Below are 13,663 nucleotides of genomic sequence, written 5' to 3' on the forward strand. Positions count from 1 at the left end.
GCAGTCAGATGGGGGGGCGCAAGTATTTATTTATTTATTTATTTCTGCCTGCTGCTGCTACTACTACAGGGGGCTTAGGTGTTTGTTTTCTGTTAACCCTAACCTTTATTGACTGAAACCTTTCACATAACTTAATTGCATCAATTCAGGTCCTTGAATGATGTTGATGATGCCCACTGGTCCCTGTTTGGATACTGTCCTCAAGAGGATGCCCTGGATGATCTGCTGACAGTGGAAGAACATATGTATTACTATGCCCGGCTACATGGCATCCCAGAGAAACATATTAAAGGGGTCAGTAGGTGTACATAGTTAGCAGTGAGTCTGTTGTGAAACTCTGCTCACCGTAGTTCTCTCTCTTTGTTACTTCCAAGGAGAGAAACAATAGCAGGGGAAACCATTGACCCTGCCTCCATCATCACATCATCATCTGGGCACTCTGATGTCCAGCTTCTACTTCAGAAGCGGGAGCCTCCTGTAGTTGTAGAGAGAGCCCTTGCATTTTATAACCCTGGAAACAGGAGGCGAACCTCCGTGAGTACAGAAGGTCCCCAGCTTCAAAAGCAGCAGCCAAACATGAGAGCACATAGAAGTTGTGTGATGATATAAAGACTGCCCTCTGTAATCCTGTTCTACTCATACTTCGGCTTTATAGGGATAACTCCTGAAGAGACACCGTGTTTTGGTCAGATATGTATTCATATATCTGTCCAAATTACTAAAGTATTTTGATTAACACTAAATAAATAATATCAATTGTCTTAAATTTTCATTCAGTAGCTGGAATTTTAAACAACTAGTTTCCTACAGAGGTTGCTAGCAGATCACAAGTTACTGCCTTACAAAGCACAATGAAGCCACCCAGTCATGGGGACTTAGCCTAGAGTTCAAAAACTTGGGGGACTTTGCTCTGCTGAACTGAACAAGGCTTACTTCTGAGCTGGCGTGTATAGGATTTCACTATCCAAGTGTGAAGTTGCCTGGTGCATTTTGACCTTTTCAGTGTCTTCTTCAATGGCTAATATACAGAGTGTTGTCACATAATTCAGATTCGTCCACAATAAGAGAAAGGACAACTCTTTTCAATTCCCTTGCATATCATGGCTGAGATAACCATGGTCTTCAACAAACCTGCATAATTTTACTCATCACATAATAATGTATAAAATATAATGCCTTATATAGCAGGTTTTCCACTTCATTGTCCACTATAATCTGGACACATGCAAGCTCTATGGCATTTCTAGGGAGACAAATAAGCATCGTGCCAATTAGACCTTTAATAATTGACGTTCCACTTGAATTTAAAGATGAAGGCTTTGCACTCAACCCTGGTTTCAGCTAAATTTGAGTTCTTGATCTTCTGCTTTGCCACGTCATCTTGGGGAGCCATACAGGATAGCAGCTGCCAAATGTCCCGTCTTCTCCCCTAGACTGAAACCATGGGAGGCCTTTTATTCAGATTCGTGGCAGAAGCTTCTGCACAGGGTGCTGCTGACTGGCTGGGAACTGGTGAGGTTATTAATCCGCTTCCTCCCAGAAGTAATTTTCAAAACTGAAAAAAGCCTCTGACAAAGAAAGGGGAAAGACAGAAGGAAGGAAGAGCTGGATATGCATTGTGATTGCATAAATGTAGATACGGGGCTTTAAAAACAAAAGAGCTGAGAGCCGGCTTGAATCATGGCAGACAAAGGAGGAGAGACAACCAAATCAGCATTCTCCTCACTGGGCGGCATGTCTGTCAAATCAATGGCAAATGTGGCCTAGGAGGTGGAAGGTAGGAGCCAAGTTCAAGACATGACAGAAAAACACATACAAAACACAGCCTTACAAAACAGCAGAATTTAACATGAAGGTCTTGTGAATGCTGACCCTGTTTTATTCACCTTCCTTCTTTGCTAACTCCAAGCTGGCAGGGCAGCCAGGCTTTTGTTTAGCAAAAGAGGCTATAATATGACAGCAGTTTTTAGAGTTCAATACTTATTGCTTAATTTGACAAAACAGGATGAACAAAAATAAGAGGGTTGTTATTTCCATTCATTATAAATTAAGCAAAGTTTTATTTTAATGTATGCAGATTTCAAATTGCTGATTAGCTAGCATTCAGGCTGAGCTATTGAAAAAAAGGGCATCTGAGAGGCAAAATAAATGTTGGGCAGTCTTGAGGCTGGTGAAGTAACTCATTTACCTGAATGTCAGGTGCTAATGGTTTTGTTGTCTTGCTGTCATTGTGCGAGTTGCTCAATGAGTTGCAACAATGACAACATATCAGTGCCCAATCTTAAAAACAAAATATGTTTCCACAGATTGTACTTCGGCTTCTTTATCGACTTAACCTGATGTCTTACCAACACAGAATCACTTCTATGTGTAGCTATGGTACCAACAGAAAGCTATCAACTGCTCTGGCCCTTCTTGGAAAACCCTCGATTTTACTCCTGGTAAGAAATCAACACCATTTGTGTGTGTGTGTGTGTGTGTGTGTGTGTGTGTGTGTCTGTGTGTGTGTGTGTGTGTGTGTGAGAGAGAGAGAGAGAGAGAGAGAGAGAGAGAGACTTTGATTCACCATTTTCTCTAAACTGTTACAGAAACAGCAGCAACAAGAAGGGGCACCACATTAATTGTTAGAGTGAGAAGGTGTACTCAGAGCATTTAGCCATGAGATTAATGCTCTGAATAGAAACTAAACAATAGGGAAGGCTTGTTAATGTTTCACAATAAACGATCTCTTCTCAAGGAAATCAGAAACACTCTACATTCACTTTTTATAAAAACATTTTTTGGGCTCCAAATTGGAGTGGAATATAAAAGTTTTAAATAAATAAATACTCTTCTCCCCTCCAATTAACATATAACACTCAAGTGCTGAGTTCAAGGGGTAGGCTACAGAATAGTTTATTTTGGGTGAGAGAACATAGGAGACTTGTATAATCTTTGCAGCATTTACCTTATTTACGAATATATGGGCAAAACCTAATGGAGACAAATACGCTCTTGTAAAGCAGACAGCACAGCCATTAATTCTGGCTCAGATCTTGTACAGAAAATAGCTGCACCCAAGAATGCTTCATCTTCAACCATCTCCCTCCCTCCTTCCCTCCCTCTCCTTCTCTCTCTCGTTTAATTTGCAAACCTGCTCCAATCTTATAGCTCTGAAAAACACTATCTCACCCATTAAGGGGCATTAAGGTTCTTATGTTAAATTCTGGATTGTGCACCGAGGACAGGGCAGCCCATCACTTCCTCTAATAGCAAACTCAGCTGACCCCTTGTAGCATCTGATCAGGCAGAGCCATTGCCTCTTGCATGGAGTCTCCCTTCCCGTCAGGGGTGCTTGTCACTGTCTCTGCTTCTTGCCCAATTAACTTCTGCACATCCTGGAATGTAGCATCCAGCATGTCCTCAAGACTCCTTTGAAGCTGCACCACTTGCTGTGGGGTCTCCTGGCCCGTTGGCCACTCGAGCTGCTCCTCCATTGCATTCAGTCCTTCATTCACTCATTTATGTATTACATTTATGCACCTCCTTTATCTTCCAAGGAGGCACCCCAAGTGATGCATTTGCACTAGAAGAGTGTGTGTGTGTGTGTGTGTGTGTGTGTGTGTGTGTGTGTGTGTTTAAGAAATGAATGAAGAACAAGGATATTGTGTTAATGATGGAACTTATAATAGTTGGAAAGGAGATTTCCTCAGCAGAACAACTGCAAACTCAGCCTGGTTTCTGACTATCAAGCTGTGATGTTCCCGTTTTTAATATCATGTTATCAGCAAACAATCACAATTCAAACAATCATGGAAGTGCCTGGCAATTTTTGCTGATGATGCCTGCTGAAGGATAATAGCATATGGGAGCTCATCTGTGGTCTATTGTCTGTGTAACGCTCAAAGCAGAAACCTTGCTTTAATCTATAAATGGAGTAGTAAGAATGTGCACAGCCCAAGTACTACTTGAATAGAAGTCATACATATTATCTGCCCCCAACATCGTAATATCTGCCCAGTGCTATTATCTAACAATGTGCATCTATCACTAATATTAACCATTTCCATTGTACACAGTAGCAATTGACTTTTGCCATTCATGATAACTTTTATGTATTCTAGGAAGCATTCTATGCATCTGTTTAGTCATGCTTCTGTTGCAGCTTTACTATTACAGCATTGCTATTATTATTATTAGTAGTAGTAGTATTAACAATAATATTAATCTTTTCTGGAAGCAACTACAACAAAAAGGGAGGAGTGATTAATGTGAAGGCCAAATATTAGTGGGGTTCCCCCGAAAAAAGAGGAAACAGTGGCAACAAATCATAAGTTCCTCTTCTTTACTTTTTACATTTGCTGTCGACTTCTTTTATTTTAGGATGAGCCAAGTTCTGGCATGGATCCGAACGCTAAGAGACATCTCTGGAAAATCATCACGGAGGAAGTACAGAACCAATGTTCAGTGATACTTACTTCTCACAGGTAGAGTCCCAGGCTTCTAATGAAAATGTTCAGACTCACCTTCCACATTGAGATGAGCCCAGTTCCTCGTTAGGCAAAAAATTGTATTCAGACCTGTATTTGTTCACTCAAGGTCGAGTGAGCGCAAATAGAGACTACCATATGCTCCACTGAGCTAAAAGCTAAAAGAAAAATGGAATTGAAATGCTGGACTGGCCCATAGAACTAGCCTAGGAAATATAAATTAATGTTTTAAAGTGGTTTACAATGAAACACAGAATGCAACACAAGAACAGACCAATATCCACGGACTAACATGGTGCCTGCCCACTTGCACTATAGAAATCCACTTACACAGCAAGACTTCTGGTTTCTCTTCTCTCTCCAGCCCCCAGAACCCCTCGAAAAATATGCACTGCAAGTTTCCACAACCCACTGGTGCAGATTTTGGAGGTGCACAGAGGGCTGGAAGGGGGAGAGAGGAGAAGTCATATTGCATTGCCCACTCAAACTACACTGGGTTTCACCCATACTAAATTAATTTTTTTTACTGTATGTTCCCACTGCAGCTTCTTTTGCTGTTTCTAGTGGAGCAGAATTTCTGAGACTCTGATTCCCCTGAAAGACACCTCCTAAAAGCCCCTCGTCCTTTGATGGTGCCCCTTCGGCAGCTGCCCAAAAACCTTCTAGCCAGCAACTAAATGAAGGGTCACAAAGTTAAGCTAAACCACTAATTTCATTTAGTTGCTTGTTTCTAAAATCTCTGTACTGGATTCTTTGCTACCAAAGCACTGTCCTTTGCATTAACCAATAAAATGAAATGAAAGCCATTCTAAAAATGAAGAGCAATTTAAATCCAGTTATCAAATCCACACAAGCTTTTATAATAGCTGCAGTGGAAAAAGAATCCAAATGGTATCAACCTGAGCCATCACTAAACACTTTCCTGAGGAACCATGTTTCAGCTAGTCATTAAATGTCAACAGTGAAGTGGCTGAATGGGCTTCCAGAAGCCGCGCATTGCATTCCAGAGCATGGCTGGTGAGGCGACTGCCGCGGGCGGCAAGCTCCACAGGGGCAGCAGATCCCAATGGAGACCTTTATTTTGCCCGCCCGCCCGCCCCCTCGTTGCTGATGTTGATCTTCACCTCAGGGGCCAAAATGTATTGGGCCAGCCCTGGCTGCCATCTTGGAGAAGGTTGTGACAGAGCTTTCTTAGTCCTCAGGGTGCTGTACTTCCTCCACTATTCTGGCAACCCAAGGTGGAGGGGGGCATAGCATATTCCATAACTCTTACGCCCTTGGTGGTGGAAACTGTTACCTTTATTTAAGCAATAATTGCACATTTTGCTACAGACCTGGAACATTATCAAAGTGGTAAGATGGGAGTGTTCCCTTCCTTTCTCATTCAAGAACAGACAGAATTATAGAGCTGAGGGAAAGTGTTGCTTGCCCCTAATGAAACGGAAAGCTAGAGAAGCTTAACGTTGCAGCGATTAGAAATGGCAATCCCCCCCCCCCAGCTGTTATTTGTGTTTTAGGGCAGGTGCTTGGAAAATGGAAAACTTCTATTAATAACTTTATTTATTTATTTTCGGAATAAAAAGGCCAGACTTAGTTCTGATTTGCTATACAAAAGGACGATCTATGGTGGGGATGGGAAAGGGATCAGTTCCTGATTATGGAAGACATTCAGGCACTAAACAAAGTTGGGGAGTTGGGGAGGGGGCGCGTCCAGTGATTTGGGCAGTGGGACCAATATGTGCACTTCCACCCCACTGCACACTTTTGCCCTCACTTGTCCAAAGAGGGCTTCTGCTTTCCTCTGAGAGGAAATTCTGCAGGGAATGTTGGAGATGATGCCCCCCCATGGTCCCTTCTAACTGTACAGTTCTATGATTCTGTGAATGCAGCAGTGCTGCTGCTTGGCACTGCCCAGAGTGGATGACAGTCCAGGGAAAGCCCTTTAGGTATAAGCCCTGGGAGGTCAAACAGCTGAATCCCATGCTGCTTAATATTGACTGATGTGCAAATTGTGTGCATTTTCCAAATACACTGGAGATCCACTCCACACACATTCTCACCATCATAGATTCTTCTCGTGCTTCTTGGGGACTTCATTACTCTACTTTCTCTGTTTTTCAGCATGGAAGAATGTGAGGCTCTCTGCACAAGACTGGCGATCATGGTAAATGGATGTTTCCGGTGCCTGGGTTCACTGCAGCATATAAAGAGCAGGTTGGTAAAATGTCTCTCACAAGAGTTCCCGTAGGTTTACTGTGAGACCCAAATGAGCAGGAAATGGTGAAATGAAGACTTGTTTTTGTTACAAAGCCAAAGAAAAAAAGGGAGAATTGCCGGTTGCAGTCCTGTGCACTTTTCCCTAGAAGTAAGTTTCGTTGAACTCAATGGAGCTTTCTTCTGAGTAGACATATACAGGACACCACTGTTAGTCTGCACCTGTTATCTCTGAGGATTTGGACAGGCTGGTTGGATGAGCTGATTCTCCTTGATTCTTGCCCATCCTGCCTCGTTATAGCAGCCAGGCTGGGCTGGCCAGAGGGCTCCATGGGGTGGTGAGGGAGTCTTTCTGGACTCCCTTAAAAAAGCGGTATCTTTGGACCCAGCCATTATGGTCAATTATCGCCCAGTCTCAAATCTTCCATTCCTGGGCAAGGTGATTGTGCGGACAGACGGAGACCCCCAAGCCCCAGGCGACCCCCAGAATGAATAATGACACCTGACAACGTGTTATGGGATTAAAATTGGCCACAGCTTTATTAAACTTTCAGATGTAGGAAGACCTTGGCTTAGGCATTGGGCATTTATCCCTCCCAGTCCCCAGCTGGGGATCTGGGGAACATCAGGGTTATCCAAAGTGTGTGAGGAATGGGCTGACTCTGGAGAATGTCTCTTCAAACAGAGAGCCCACCCCCAATTTCGCCGCATTGAAGGGGAGAGCACTGACAACCCATTGGCGTATGGCCAGTGCCTCCCCTCAAAATAACCCCTTTAATGGGGAACCCTGGGATTGCCGCCTCGGGGAGGGGGCGTGGGTCACCGCTTCACCCCCGCCTCCCCCATTGAGGGAAGAGAGACTACAGGATTCCGCCCAAGGCCTACAAACCACCAAAGTTGTGACATTTTGCTACAGGGAAGGCGAAACCTGCCAATGCAGGGAAATTCCTTCCCGGTCTCTCAACGGCAACCATCAAAGACCGCAGCAGCGCCTGCATAGCTGTAAAGAAGAAGTTTAAACTGCAGAAGAAGGCATAAACTGAGGGAGGGCGGGGGGGGGGGAGTTCAGGAGCCGACTGAGGACAAGCAGGTAAGTTACACCCTCTATTGTGAGTGTGGGCAGTCCTAACTCTACCTGGCCAATTCCCTTGGCAACGCCCCCCCCCCAGCCAGGATTGGTTAATTGTTGAGGCTAGGCGGGAACCTCCAGGTACCCAGCTGGGGGGGGGGCGAAGCCAGGCTACCTTGCTGGGAGTCTCATAGTTGGGGGGGGGGGCTGCGCTCAACCATGCAAAAGCTGCCTCCCAGTTAATGTGGGGAGCGGTCATTGAGCAGGTGGTTGTGGAACAACTCCGGGCACATCTGGAGGATGTGGAACATTAGGATCCCTTCCACTTGGAATTCAGGCCCCAACATGGGAATGAAACTGCCCTCGTCACACAAGGGACTGAGGTGAAACAGGACTTCAAACTCTGTTTTGTAAATCATCTTCTGGTCAGCCCGAAAATAAACTCTAAATTATATGCAATACAGCTCTCATTTGGAGGGTCACACATTACCCATCCCTGGTGTGGATACTTGGGGCATGTTTTGTTTTAGGTGCAACACCCATATGCTGAAGGATGAGCATAAGGCTCATTAAAGTCCCACTGCTTCTCATTCAGTGCACTCACATTGCAGCATTTAGGCAATGATTAAAACCTGTGTGTACCTTCTGTATCCCCATCCAGTCCTGGCTGTAAAATACTTGACCACTAGCCTATTCCGCCGGATGGTGACCTGGATTTTGTGAGGTACATGCAAGCTGGGTGGAGGAAAGGAGCTCTGCTGAAGCAAATATTATTTCCTCTTGCACAGATTGTTCGCCTGCGCCTTACTTCTTCCAGACCCTACATGTTGACTATCCCTGACATGGGAGTTTCTGCACATTGACAGTGGCCAGATTTATCCCTAATGTCCTTGCAGTTATTGTAAGAATTTAAAATAGTTTTTGTTTGGTGTCCTAGAAGGACTGCTTGATTCTAGTTTTTAAACCTCTTTTACATTCCATAAAATATTTATTCCCTTTTATCCCCCCAGATTTGGAAAAGGTTTCACCGTGAAGATGCATTTGAATAATAATTCCGACAGTATAGAAAAGCTGACAGAATTTTTGCAATTGACCTTTCCAAATACACATCTGAAGGTAAATGTAGAAGAATGTGCAGGGCATTATGTTGTAGGAAGTGATAAATATTTTGAGTATCCACCTGCAGCCTAAAGTGGCGGAACCCAGATATTGGCAAGAATGAGGGCAAATAGTTTTGAATGCATTTGAGCACTATCAGAATTTTTAAAGTGTTTTGAGTTATTTCAGCAATGCTATCATTAAAGTACTTCCATGATTTAACAGCACCAGCCAAATATTACCTTCTTATTATAAAGGCAAGGGAACTGAGGTGTAAGATTTTACATAGTTCCTCTGCAAGCTCATGACTGAATCGATCTATCATGTCAGTGACAAAATGAGAGAACCAACATTTGAAACATCTTCCTGATCAATAGCAGCTAGTAACATTAGACCTAACTGATTCTGGTGCTCCTTGCATAACTGTTGTGTGAAGATCCAGAATCAGCAACAGAAGCATTGGAAAAAGGAGGCCGTACAGAGGAATAAACACGAGCACACAAAGGGGCCAGAGCTCATGAGGATAGCTATCAATCAATAAGATAAACAGTGCCTACCCCCTCTGAATCTGGCATTCACTAGCAGCAAATCTTCTTATTGGTACAGGACCATCAACTGAATATGGTGGAATATCATGTCCCAGTGTCTGCAGGAGGTGTAGCAAACATCTTTCAAATGCTGGAAGCAAACAAAGAAGTCTTCAAAATCAGGCACTTCTCAGTGAGTCAAACAACTCTAGAAGAGGTATGGAATGATACTTGTCCAATTATGCTATACATGTATTTATGTATGTGTTTATTTTTATCTTAAATATGTCTACCTTGCCTTTCTAGGCATCCAAAGCAGCTAGCAATTTGATTGTCTTTATAAATAATAGTATACAGCACCAACACCTAAAATAACACAACACAACCTAAACATGTAAGCACTGAAAACATCAGAGAGAAGCCAACAGATCAATATTATTTACTATCAAAAGCCTTGAAGAACATGACAGTTTTAATCAAGTACCCAGAAAATAGCAGTTTTGGTGTCCGGCACGTGCTTCTGGGGAGGGAATCCGAAATCAGGGCACCACCACAGAGAAAATCCTGCTTTTGGACCCACCTTCTAACTTCCAAAGGCAGGGACACCTGGAGCAGGTATATGCAGGTGGTGGTATCTTTTAGATATATTGTATTTCCTTTGCAAACTGCTCCATTACTGAACATAGAATATCTAAAAGCAGATTTTACCAGCTATATCATTCTAAGCTCACAGCCCAAAGCATAGGAACAATATGTCAGATACCAGCTAGATTTTTAAAAAATATAGGTGTACCTGAGATACAACGTGAATTCTTTAGCCAAGCAGTACATGAAGGCTTCTATTTAACATCTAATCCATTTTGCTATTAAAACAAAAAGAGGAATATAGTAGGCAGGAAATTTCAGAGGGATCTGTAGGAAATAGAAAAAACAATAGTTTGCCTGTGGAATATTATGTTTTGCCAAGTCTCTTTACATGCGCATGAATATCCAGCCTTGGGAAGGCATTTGTAAGCAATCCATAAAGCAGGGTAGATTTAATTTCATATATTTTGTTTCATTTTAGGTTTTCATCAACTTTGCTAAAGATCAAGGTGACCCGGATGTTTCGGATGCAAGTTCAGACATAACCTCAGATAGCTCTGACTTAAGCAGCCAAGATTCTAACGTAACTGCTCTTTACTAAGGTTTTATTCTCTCAAGATATTTTAGGTATTCATTTTGGAATCCTGAACACTAGAACCCTGGATGGAAACACCTATCCTTATATCAGATTGGTCTTTAACTTGTTTCCTCTGCATTGGCTTCTGTGCTCATTATGTATAGACACTTTCCTGTGCATGTTGCCCTGTGTGCTTGGGAACTTCCTTCCTCCAAGTACCATATCCGCTAGATGAAAACAACTCTTCTGCATTCAGGGTCATAAGCTAATGCTTTGCTGTGTACAGGGATTACGTCAGTATTAAATAAAATTATTTAAAATCCAAAGTCGTTACCTTTTAATTTCTGTGATCTTTGGTTAAAAAAAAAAGGTAAAGGACCCCTGACAGCTAAGTCCAGTTGCAGACGACTCTGGGACTGCGGCACTCATCTCGCTTTATTGGCCGAGGGAGACAGCGTACACCTTCTGGGTCATGTGGCCAGCATGACTAAGCCGCTTCTGGCAAAACCAGAGCAGTGCACGGAAATACTGTTTACCTTCCTGCCGGAGCGGTACCTATTTATCTACCTGCACTTTTTGACATGCTTTCGAACTGCTAGGTTGGCAAGAGCTGGGAGAGAGCAACAGGAGCTCACTCCTTCAGAAGGATTATGATCGGCAAGCCCTGGACTCAGTGGTTTAGACCACAGTGCTACCTGCATCACATGATCTTTGGTTAGCCCCATATATAAAACATGAAGCACCATATAAATTTTCCTGAAGAGTGGCCAGACGAAGGAAGTGTAGAATGAAATTTTCTTGGACTGATGGAGCAGAATTTGGTTGTCAGATTCCTTCTAAGAAGAAAAATAAGTTTCCTAATCAATGGAAGGTTTCCAGCAAGGCTCCCAAAGGTGCAAAGTCCCCCTGGTGTAGCTCCCATATCCATACTGATACACTCTCTTGTCTTCTACCATCTTTGTTCTTGCCAAGATATTATGAAATTTACCCAACTTAATGGTGCAGCAATGAAACTGCTAGCGCATTTGCAAAGCTAACCAGGGACTAGTATGGTTTCATCTGAGATGGGGGGTTGTGTGTTGAGATTCCTGCTTTGCAGGGTGCTGGACCTAACTCTACAATTCTGTGATCCTATCAATCCTCTAAAAAATCAGAAATAAATTGGATATAATATAATTTGATAATAAATTGGATATAATATGCAATATATATTATAGAATAAATTGGATATCATATAATTTTACTTTGTTCAGTCTGGAGGCAGATTATTCAGCTCCTTTTTTATTGTACAAAATTTGATCAGATTTAGAATAAATAAATTTGCCTAGTAAAATGTGTAAATCCAGGAGCAGAGCAACCTGTTGCTGCTGAGACCTATTACAGAGAGTGATTGCGGGTTTATCCACACTCCTCTGGCCTTGCTGCTTCCCCCACCCCGCAGAAAACAACAATTTGTGTTTTCCCCAGATGGACATTTGTTCTGATCTATCACTAAAGAGCAGGTTTTTCCTTGGAAAGGAGCAGGGCAAAGGGGAGACTGCTTGGACTCACACTTTCTAGGCATCGCTCAGGTGGAAGAGTGGCCATCCCTCATCATTTGCTTTTTTGTTGTTATTCCCATATTATTTTAATGAGCATAAAGGGGAACACATCCCACCTTTTCTACAACACTGATTTTTGTATTATTAGAAAGTGAGGTCCTGAGTTAGTCTTGCTATGTATGTGCAAGAGAGAAGAGGCTTTACTGACTTTTTTTAACCCTCCAAGAATTGCTCTTTCAAGCTATGCAGTCTTAAACTTGCTTCCATGAAGGTAACTGTCATGGATGCTTCCCTCTTGTGTGCAAATGGTATCATTTTGGGTACATAAGCATCAGCTCTTACCCTGAACATCAGAAATAAGAGGAAATTGTTTTTATTTACTAAGACAGTGAAAGAAATTTTGCACCCAGGATATTTCTAACACCCCAAAATGCCCACAAAAAGCAAATTGTGGTGAAATCAGACTGATTAAACTGTAGTGAAAATTTGCATGTGCAAAGTACTTTAGTACAGAAGTTAATTTGATTCAGGATCAGAAACAGCTATTTGTTGAGGGAAAAGTAAGTGTTAGATACATTCAGAAATACTTTCTGCTTTTCCCATTATTACTGTTGTCCCTATGTTGTGAGTTGGTTTTCGGCTGCATGTCACACAGCATAGACTCAAGTGTTCCTTTGATGGTGGGTTTGCTGTAGCTGCAAAGGGGTCAGAGCATGAATGCCAATGATTTAAATCCAATCATTCATTCCAGGCAGTGCATTGTTTTATGATGTCAGTGGCTTTGCTCTGCTGGTGACAGACGATTCCTAATCCTCAGTGTCCAGGGCTGGCTTTGCATTTGATGTGGGATGGAGAGAAAAGTGTCCCTTTCCCCCACTTTAGACTTCTGTAACTAGAAAATAATGTCTTTCAATGCTTTCACATGACTGCCAGTTTTAGCTTTAAAGAAAACATACCATGTTTAAGTATAGAATGGATGGACTGAAAAATCAGCAAGAGGCAGCATCCCTAGGAACCATTACTCTTTGCCTTTATTGTAAAGCGCAACCTTTTGGCCTCTGTCTTTTAAACCAACTGAGGCTCTTTCCAGCAGATTGCCTTCAGCGAAACAGTTTTTCAAGGTGGCTTCAGGTCTTCTGTCTTCCAAAGGCACTAGGACCAAAATCAGTATTCCCAGAACTTTTATCTAGACTATCAGTGGGAATGAATGTCGAATATGAAAAATCTAGTCAGTTCATACCAAGAACTAACTTAGTTGGTCTTTAAGGTGCTACTGGAAGGATTTTTTTTGTTTTGACTCTTGAGTAGCTTTGCCCAACAACAACTCTGGGGTTACATTTTGTCAGTGCTATTTTTCTAGAAAAAGAGGTGCTGGGGCTCACCATGAACCCTTCCCTTGTTCTCTTATAATGACAATGGCACCCACCTGAGAGGGGCCAGAACTGAGTTCCAGTGAGTTCCAGCTGAAAAAGCCCTGCATTTTGTTCATATAAATGCATTTGCCCTTGTGTCATAGAACAAACACTGTTATCTCCAACCTAAAACATGGAACTCACTTTTAATTTATTAGCATATAGAACCCA

General features: G+C 42.5%; 1 protein-coding gene and 1 long non-coding RNA gene across 3 annotated transcripts in view; one reads left to right on the forward strand and one right to left on the reverse strand.

The window, feature by feature from the left end:
- Positions 1–10,865, forward strand: part of ABCA12 (ATP binding cassette subfamily A member 12) — a 121,278-nt gene extending 110,413 nt beyond the window's left edge. Inside the window, exons 48-54 of the mRNA XM_083702351.1 lie at positions 150–294; positions 2,307–2,441; positions 4,363–4,466; positions 6,591–6,683; positions 8,763–8,868; positions 9,457–9,594; positions 10,444–10,865. Coding sequence (XP_083558477.1) covers positions 150–294; positions 2,307–2,441; positions 4,363–4,466; positions 6,591–6,683; positions 8,763–8,868; positions 9,457–9,594; positions 10,444–10,563 — 841 coding nt within the window. The 3' untranslated portion in view covers positions 10,564–10,865. The remainder of the gene's footprint in view (positions 1–149; positions 295–2,306; positions 2,442–4,362; positions 4,467–6,590; positions 6,684–8,762; positions 8,869–9,456; positions 9,595–10,443) is intronic.
- LOC310833961 overlaps positions 1–13,663 on the reverse strand; it is a 38,446-nt gene that overhangs the window by 9,144 nt on the left and 15,639 nt on the right. The window contains exon 1 of one of the 2 annotated variants that reach the window (XR_014559019.1): positions 9,408–9,531. The exons of the other annotated variant lie outside the window; for it this stretch is intronic. This is a non-coding gene — a long non-coding RNA (uncharacterized lncRNA). Of the gene's footprint in view, positions 1–9,407; positions 9,532–13,663 lie in introns of those variants that run through there. 2 annotated transcript variants of the gene reach the window in all.

This window comes from Podarcis gaigeae, assembly GCF_964106915.1.
Source record: "Podarcis gaigeae genome assembly, chromosome: 1".
NCBI classification, from domain to species: domain Eukaryota; kingdom Metazoa; phylum Chordata; class Lepidosauria; order Squamata; family Lacertidae; genus Podarcis; species Podarcis gaigeae.